The 9,939-nt window shown below is 41.8% G+C and overlaps 1 protein-coding gene across 1 annotated transcript in view; it reads right to left on the bottom strand.

Moving 5' to 3' along the window:
• The window catches only part of LOC111963076 (SAM and SH3 domain-containing protein 1-like), a 150,823-nt gene that overhangs the window by 12,115 nt on the left and 128,769 nt on the right, over positions 1-9,939 (bottom strand). Inside the window, 1 exon segment of the mRNA XM_070443309.1 lies at positions 6,855-7,127. Within this exon segment, the coding sequence (XP_070299410.1) occupies positions 6,855-7,127 (273 nt within the window).

Below are 9,939 nucleotides of genomic sequence, written 5' to 3' on the forward strand. Positions count from 1 at the left end.
TCTATGCTAGCTGTAGCTTTCACATGTGGTTTCTTTCTCAATAACTCTATGGCTAGCGGTAGCTTTCACATATGGTTTCTTTCTCATAAAACTCTATGGCTAGCTGTATCTTGTACATATGGTTTCTTCTTCACTAACTCTATGGCTAGCTGTAGCTTCACATATGTGGTCTTCTCACTAACTCTATGGCTAGCTGTATCTTTTACATATGGTTCTTCTCACTAACTCTATGGCTAGCTGTAGCTTTCACATGTGGTTTCTTTCTCAATAACTCTATGGCTAGCGGTAGCTTTCACATATGGTTTCTTTCTCAATAACTCTATGGCTAGCTGTATCTTGTACATATGGGTTCTTTCTCACTAACTCTATGGCTAGCTGTAGCTTTCACATATGGTGTCTTTCTCACTAACTCTATGGCTAGCTGTATCTTGTACATATGGTTTCTTTCTCAATAACTCTATGGCTAGCTGTAGCTTTCACATATGGTGTCTTTCTCACTAACTCTATGGCTACTGTATCTTGTACATATGTTTCTTTCTCATAACTCTATGGCTAGCTGTAGCTTTCACATATGGTGTCTTTCTCACTAACTCTATGGCTAGCTGTATCTTTTACATATGGGTCTTTCTCACTAACTCTATGGCTAGCTGTAGCTTTCACATGTGGTTTCTTCTTCAATAACTCTATGGCTACGGTAGCTTTCACATATGGTTTCTTTCTCAAAACTCTATGGCTGCTGTATCTTGTACATATGGTTTCTTCTCACTAACTCTATGGCTAGCTGTAGCTTTCACATATGGTGTCTTTCTCACTAACTCTATGGCTAGCTGTATATTTTACATATGGTTTCTTTCTCAATAACTCTATGGCTAGCTGTAGCTTTCACATATGGTGTCTTTCTCACTAACTCTATGGCTAGCTGTATCTTGTACATATGGTTTCTTTCTCAATAACTCTATGGCTAGCTGTAGCTTTCACATATGGTGTCTTTCTCACTAACTATGGCTAGCTGTATCTCTACATATGGTTTCCTTCTCACTAACTATGGCTAGCTGTAGCGTTCACATATGTGTCTTTCTCACTAACTATGGCTAGCTGTATCTTTCACATATGGTGTCTTTCTCACTAACTATGGCTAGCTGTATCTTGTACATATGGTTTCTTTCTCAATAACTCTATGGCTAGCTGTAGCTTTCACATGTGGTTTCTTTCTCAATAACTCTATGGCTAGCGTAGTTTCACATGTGGTTTCTTTCTCAATAACTCTATGGCTAGCGGTAGCTTTCACATATGGTTTCTTTCTCAATAACTCTATGGCTAGCTGTATCTTGTACATATGGTTTCTTTCTCACTAACTCTATGGCTAGCTGTAGCTTTCACATATGGTGTCTTTCTCACTAACTCTATGGCTAGCTGTATCTTTACATATGGTGTCTTTCTCACTAACTCTATGGCTAGCTGTAGCTTTCACATGTGGTTTCTTTCTCAATAACTCTATGGCTAGCGGTAGCTTTCACATATGGTTTCTTTCTCAAAACTCTATGGCTAGCTGTATCTCTGACATATGGTTTCTTTCTCACTAACCTATGGCTAGTGTAGCTTTCACATATGGTGTCTTTCTCACTAACTCTATGGCTAGCTGTATCTTGTACATATGGTTTCTTTCTCAATAACTCTATGGCTAGCTGTTAGCTTTCACATATGGTGTCTTTCTCACTAACTCTATGGCTAGCTGTATCTTGTACATATGGTTTCTTCTCAATAACTCTATGGCTAGCTGTAGCTTTCACATATGGTGTCTTTCTCACTAACTCTATGGCTAGCTGTATCTTTTACATATGGCGTCTTTCTCACTAACTCTATGGCTAGCTGTAGCTTTCACATGTGGTTTCTTTCTCAATAACTCTATGGCTAGCGGTAGCTTTCACATATGGTTTCTTTCTCAATAACTCTATGGCTGCTGTATCTTGTACATAATGGTTTCTTTCTCACTAACTCTATGGCTAGCTGTAGCTTTCACATATGGTGTCTTTCTCACTAACTCTATGGCTAGCTGTATATTTTACATATGTTTCTTTCTCAATAACTCTATGGCTAGCTGTAGCTTTCACATATGGTGTCTTTCTCACTAACTCTATGGCTAGCTGTATCTTGACATATGGTTTCTTCTCAATAACTCTATGGCTGCTGTAGCTTTCACATATGGTGTCTTTCTCACTAACTATGGCTAGGTGTTTATCTCGTACATATGGTTTCCTTCTCATTAACTATGGCTAGCTGTAGCGTTCACATATGGTGTCTTTCTCACTAACTATGGCTAGCTGTATCTTTCACATATGGTGTCTTTCTCACTAACTATGGCTAGCTGTATCTTGTACATATGGTTTCTTTCTCAATAACTCTATGGCTAGCTGTAGCTTTCACATGTGTTTCTTTCTCAATAACTCTATGGCTAGCTGTAGCTTTCACATGTGTTTCTTTCTCAATAACTCTATGGCTAGCTGTAGCTTTCACATATGGTTTCTTTCTCAATAACTCTATGGCTAGCTGTAGCACACGTCATCATGAGCATGTAAAAAGACGGATGTGGAAAAGCTTCTGATCTTATAGCTGTGGTGTGGTACATATACTGTTGATCCACTGTGAGCAAATGTGTTTTTCTGTCCACTGCTACAGACCCTAAATATGAGACCATATAAGTTCTATCTGATGAGCCTACTCTGACATGTATTAATTTAGATGGGAAATTCCAGTTTGCAAACCTTTCGTTTTCTCGCACACAACTCTTAGTCAGTGCCTGACCAGAGCCTTTACATCGACTGCAAGTCTACACTCTGGTTTGAACCATCAGTACTTATATGAGCTCATATGCTGCATGTGGTCTTTACCTCAACAATAATATAGTTAGGTAGTTTGCCTAGTGGTTAGAGCAGTGGGTTAACTGCCTTGTTCAGGGGCAGAACGACAGATTTTTACCTTGTCAGCTCAGGGATTCGATCTAGCAACCTTTCGGTTACTGGCCCAACGCTCTAACCACTAGGCAAACCTACCTAACTATATTATTGTTGAGGTAAAGACCACATGCAGCATATGAGCTCAATATAAGTACTGATGGTTCAAACCAGAGTGTAGACTTGCAGTCGATGTAAAGGCTCTGGTCAGGCACTGACTAAGAGTTGTGTGCGAGAAAACGAAAGGTTTGCAAACTGGAATTTCCCATCTAAATTAATACATGTCAGAGTAGGCTACATCAGATAGAACTTATATGGTCTCATATTTAGGGTCTGTAGCAGTGGACAGAAAAAACACATTTGCTCACAGTGGATCAACAGTATATGTACCACACCACAGCTATAAGATCAGAAGCTTTTCCACATCCGTCTTTTTACATGCTCATGATGACGTGTGCTACAGCTAGCCATAGAGTTATTGAGAAAGAAACCATATGTGAAAGCTACAGCTAGCCATAGAGTTAAATGGTTTTTTTGTTAATAACTCTATTGGCTAGCTGTAGCTTTCACATGTGGTTTCCTTTCTCATAACTCTATGGCTAGCTGTATTTGTACATATGGTTTCTTTCTTCACTTATCTATGGTAGCTGTATATTTTTTACAATATGGTTTTTTCTCACCTAATTATGGCTAGCTGTAGCTTTCAATATGGTGTGTTTCTCACTAAAGTATGGCTAAGCTGTTTTTATTTAACATGATGGTTTCCTTCTCACAATATGGCTAGCTGTGGCGTTACATATGGTGTCTTTCTCACTACTATGGCTAGCTGTATCTTTTACATATGGTGTCTTTTCACTAACTATGGCTAGCTGTATCTTTTACTATGATGTTTTCCTTCTACTAACTATGGCTGCTGTAGCGTTCACTATTGGTGTGCTTTCTCACTAACTATGGCTAGCTGTTATCTTTCACATATGGTGTCTTTCTCACTACTATGGCTGCTGTAGCGTTCACATATGGTGTCTTTCTCACTAACTTATGGCTAGCTGTAGCTTTCACTATGGTTTCCTTCTCACTAATCTATGGCTAGCTGTAGCTTTCACATATGGTTTTCCTTCTACTAATATGGCTAGTGTATCTTTACATATGGTTTTTCTTTCTCACTAACTCTATGGTAGCTGTAGGCTTTCACATGTGGTTTCTTTCTCATCATCTTATGGTAGCTGTAGCTTTCACATGTGGTTTCTTTCTCAATAACTCTATGGTTAGCTGTAGCTTTCACATATGGTTTCTTTCTCAATAACTTATGGCTAGCTGTATCTTGTACATTATGGTTTCTTTCTCACTAACTTCGATGGTAAGCTGTATCTTGTTATTGTGTCTTTCTCATTAACTATGGCTAGCTGTTCTTGTCATATGGTTTCTTTCTCACTAACTCTATGGCTAGCTGTTTTTGTACGTAATGGTTTCTCTTCTCACTAACTTCTATGGCTAGCTGTATATTTTACATTGATTTCTTTCACTCTCTATGGCTAGCTGTAGCTTTCACATATGGTGTCTTTCTCACTAACTATGGCTAGCTGTGTATTTTTACATATGGTTTCCTTCTCACTAACTTATGGCTAGCTGTAGCGTTCACATATGGTATCTTTTCTCATAACTATGGCTAGCTGTATTTCACTATTGTTTTTCTCACTAACTATGGCTAGCTGTATCTTTTACATATGGTTTCCTTCTCATAATCTATGGCTAGCTGTATCTTGTACATATGGTTTCTTTCTCACTAACTCTATGGCTAGCTGTAGCTTTCACATGTGGTTTCTTTCTCAATAACTCTATGGCTAGCTGTAGCTTTCACTTATGGTTTCCTTCTCACTAACTATGGCTAGCTGTGTGTATGTTATCATTGGTTTCTTTCTCAATAACTCTATGGCTAGCTGTAGCTTTCACATGTGGTTCTTCTTCTCATAACTCTATGGCTAGTGTGTAGTCTTTCACATGTGGTTTTCTTTCTCAATAACTCTATGGCTAGCTTGTAGCTTTCATATATGTGTTCTTTCTCAATAATCTATGGCTTAGCTGTACACACGTCATCATGAGCATGTAAAAAGACGGATGTGGAAAGTTCTGATCTTATAGCTGTGGTGTGGTAACTATACTGTTGTTCACTGTGAGCAAATGTGTTTTTTCTGTTACTCAGACCCTAAATTGAGACCATATAAGTTTATCTGATGTAGCCTACTCTGAATGTATTATTTAGATGGGAAATTCCAGTTTGCAAACCTTTCGTTTTTCTCGACACAACTCTTAGTCAGTGCCTGACCAGAGCCTTTACATCGACTGCAGTCTACACTCTGGTTTGAACATCAGTATTATATTGATCATATGCTGCATGTGGTCTTTACCATCAACAATAATATAGTTAGGTGGTGTTTGCTAGTGTTGAGGCGTTGGGCCAGTAACCGAAAGGTTGCTGATCGAATCCTTGAGCTGACAAGGTAAAATCTGTCGTTCTGGCCTGAACAAGGCAGTTAACCCACTGTTCTGTGGCGCTCATTGTAAATAAGAATTTTGTTTTTTAACTGACTTGCCTAGTTAAAGTAAAACATTTTATTGTGCATTTCCCAGAAAGGGTGAACATTTGTACTTATACAAACTTTACTTATAAGCAAGCCAAAAACATTATTTTCAAGGTTTAATTTCACTGGTTCTAAGGCTTGAGGAATACTGACTCCTATTATCATACCTCCCGTCTACCGTCTACCTGGGTCGCCTCGTACCGGGTCCCACCTCTACCTGGGTCGCCCCTCCCGCTACTGGTCCCGCTCCTCCTCTACATGGGTCCCGCCCGCCTCCCCTCTAACTGGGTCTCCTCTCCTTCCCACATGCTGGCCTTCTAACTGGTTCGTCTCTCTTTCTTCAGCAGTTGTGTGTGAGCAGTCAGATGGTGAAACAGGAGGAGTCTGGGACGTTCAGACGGCTCCATAAGCTGGTCACTCCAGTCGCAGGGTGCGCAAGAAGCTCATAAGGATCGACGAGTCCAAGAGCCCTGGGTCTGAGGGTGAGACGGGTCACTGCAGTAGTCTGTCATGTATTTATTAAACTACAGTGATATTACATAAGATCTCAAGCGCTTTAAAGCAACACAAAAAAATTGTCAAGCAATTTTGAAAAACAACATCATTTCATGAGATGTGATTGTGACAAGTCCCATTATGGCGTAGATGTGATGCCTTTACATAGTCTGTAGTTTATTACCAAACAAACCATTTTGTTGGTCACTTGGTGTGAAAAATAAAAATAAATACACTACTTCTATCCAAGTTGAGTTGTCATCCATTACACATCGCATTGTCTTGACATTCCCTGACTCTGCACAAACCTGTCTTTACTACTCCTCGCCCTCCCTGTCTCTCCAGAATCTCTGAGCATGGACGGGCCTATCCTGGTGATGCCATGTCTCTCTGCCCTGTACTCTGGGGTTCAGAAGCAGCCTGTGTCTGGTGGGTATCACCACGTTGACTCCCTGGCCTCCTCCCTGCACAAGCTAGACCTATGACCTTCAAGACTCGACAACCTGACTCCCTCTTCCTCCTCTCCTCCTTGGACACCTGCAGCAGTGCCAACACACACCCACAGTCTGGATACAGTCTCCAGCACCAGCCAGCGGCTGTTCAGAGCTTCAGTAAGACAGGTGAAGCAAGTCACACAATTTTCTTCAGGAAAATGACCTTTTTATTAAGACGTGTTGCTATGAGATTATTAAACTAAGCTTTTAATTGCTACTTATATCAGTGCTGGATGTTTTTTTACCATTTTTTATGTGATCTATTTTTGCGGGTTTTAAACACACTATTTTGTATAAGCAAGAGGATAAGAGTTGAGCACGTTCTCTTCCTGTACTCGGTATAGGAGGATCCAGCCCCAGGAGCTCCAGCCCGGCCTGTAGCCCATGTAGCCCAGGGAGCCACCCGGACACTGGCCCAGCGGTGAAGGGAGAGCGACGGGGCGGCGGTACAGGTTTCTCCATGTCAGAGATAGAGGTTGGTGGTAGAGGGATGACTCGGATGGCCGTCGGTCACGGATGGTGAGATCAGGAGAGTACTCAGCCCACTCAGCTACCATGGCGTGAGTAATCTTGGCTGCTTTGGAAATGGCGACCGTAATAGTAGTGCACTATTAGGGAATAGGTGCCGTTTGGGACGCAATTTTGTGTGTGGACTGTGTAGTCTATAGCTTTAGTCATGGCCAGTGTAGCCTGGGTACTAGTCTAGTTCTGCTACCTTGCCAACTCCTTATTGAAATTAATGTTTGGCTCAACAATGACAGCAATTGAGTTAGCATCTGGGACCAGGCTAGGAGGGTTGGTGTTCATTCAGTCCAAAACTATCTTCACACAGAACCACAAAGTCCTATATGTTTATTGATGAATTGTCAATATGTCTATACTATTTGAAAGTGATATTTATCAGGTGATTTAATTGATTTATCCTTTGTTTCAGAGACCTGTAGCTTTGGTGGATTTGATCTGACCAACCGGTCCCTGCACATGGTCAACAGTGACCTGACCTCACTGTAAGTAGTTTCATATTCATTTGATTCATTGAAATGGGATTTTTGTTTTTTCAGTACCTTGTTTCATGAAGTTTTTCTGTCTCCCCACACTGTATACTAACTTTAGATTAAAGATGGGGATGCCAGTGTGAAAGATGTAGTCAAGTCTCCACGACAAACCCTCAAATCTCTTTGGGCAGAAAGTGAAGTCGGTAAAAGAGAACTGAGAAGCACATCTCCAAGAGATACCACTGCTTCTCTCCCGAGCAGGTATGTCAGACCTCATGCAATTCAATTATCTATGTATGCTAAATGCTCCAGTGGTCAAACTGTACCTACTCTCTAGCTAGTGTGCTGGTGGCATTCAATAGACCTGGTTCATGATGATCAAGAGTTAAGCTGGACTAATATTTTAGTAAACATGTAATAACCATGTCTCTGTACCCCCCCCCCCCCCCCTCCAGTCAAGCCAGACGGTATTTCCAGAGGCCGCCAGTCCCCCACAGCCTCAAGACCAGACTATCTGGAGAAACCCAAGCTGAAGGCTGGGGGTCAGTGGAGAGCCTGAGGAGCTCCCTCAGCGGACAGAGCTCATAAGTAAGTACTGTGGTGGGGGGGGGGGGGGGGTCATCTGTGAGTGTGTGTGTGTGGGGGTCAGTAGGTTGGGGGGGATGGGTCTGTGAGTGGGGGGGGGGATCTGTCTAGTGGGGTCGGGGGATGGTTCTGTGTTGTTGTCCACATTTGTCTTATATTCCAAAGTGAAACTGTTATTTACAGTGACCAGCAGGCAAGAACAGAAAATCTAGCCCCTACCAACCTGCATGTTCATTTACCATAGATCTCAATGTGGTTTAGAGATCATTTGAATGGCTCCTCTCATCTCTTATTGTTTACAGGTGGTCATACGGTGGGCACCACCGCTCCTCCAACAGCAACAGAGGGAGTGTGAAGTCTGAGGATGGAGAGGAGGATGAGCCTCCCTACAGAGGACCTCTTCTGTGGTCGAGCCATAGTGCACACGGACTCCACCCCCAGCCCTACGACACTGACTCTCTCAAACTGAAGGTAAAATGCACGCACGCATGCAGTACACACACATTATCCAAACGAACGAATCACAGTGACTGTTCCTGATTTGCAGAGAGGTGATGTCATTGACATCATCGCAAGCCTCCAATGGGACGTGGATGGGCCTGCTGAACAATAAGGTGGGGACGTTTAAGTTCATCTACGTGGACGTTTGGCTGGAGAGAACAACCTAAACACCTCGACGTAGGAGGAAGGGAGGGCAGCCCAAACCCACCTCTGTAGAGGAACTCCTGGGCGCATCAACCTCAAAGTAATGACTTTACTTCTACTAGACTAACTCATAGTCATGACTAGTACTAGACTAACTCATAGTCATGACTAGTAGTACAAGGTATTCAGAAACTGGGGATGGCCAAATAATAAAATAGTGAATTCCTCCTTAATATCAAAACATAATATACAGTGCTCGTTTCACTGCCAAAAATAAAATTAAACCATTCTAGTGTTCAGGAAATAACAACACAATGTCAAAACAGGTAGCTAGTCAAATAATTAACATCCAATCATTACCGCTACTCTCTCGGCGGGAATTCCACTAACGATCCGTATGTAGCCAAACGTAGTGCTGCTCATGTTGGTATCTGTACTGATGCCACAAAAGCCATGACAGGGAGACATAGTAGAGTGGTAACGCGCGTGCACGCCACTTGGGTACATTGCAGCATCCACCGAGGGCTCTTGCTGCCAAGGGAATGCCTGACTGCTTGAAAGACGTTTTGGACACTACAGTGACAATGGTTAACTTTGTAAAGCAAGGCCTGAACTCTTGTGTATTTTGGCACATATGCAATGATATGGGCAGCGACCAGTAACGCTTTTACAACATACAGAAGTGCGCAGGTTATCAAGGGGAAAGTATTGACATTTGTTTTTAATTGAGAACGAGCTAAAAGTTTTCTTTACTGACCATAATGTCATTTGTCTGACGCTTGCATGATGAGAGTTTCACACGACTGGCTATCTGGGTGATGGTTTTTTCTCGCCTGATTGATCTGAATCTAGGATTACAGGGACTCTCCAACTATATTCAATGTGCGGGACAAATTGAGGCTATGATTTTCTGTCTGCATTAACAAGGACAACACCAGTCTTTCCATCATTATATGATTTTTTTCTGTGCAAATTAACTCAAGCTTACAGACAATGTCAAATGTGATATAGCGAAGCACCTGAGTGAGTTGGGTGTGCGCAATTACGCAGGTATTTCCCGAAATGGATACACAAACAATGGATTCGTTATCTCTTTCATGCCTGCTCCAGTCCACTTACCGATATCTGAACAAGAGAGCTCATCAAAATTGCAACAAGCGGTTCTGTGAAATGTAATTTAATCAGAAGCCAATCG

This window comes from Salvelinus sp. IW2-2015, linkage group LG4q.2, assembly GCF_002910315.2.
Source record: "Salvelinus sp. IW2-2015 linkage group LG4q.2, ASM291031v2, whole genome shotgun sequence".
NCBI classification, from domain to species: Eukaryota; Metazoa; Chordata; class Actinopteri; order Salmoniformes; family Salmonidae; genus Salvelinus; species Salvelinus sp. IW2-2015.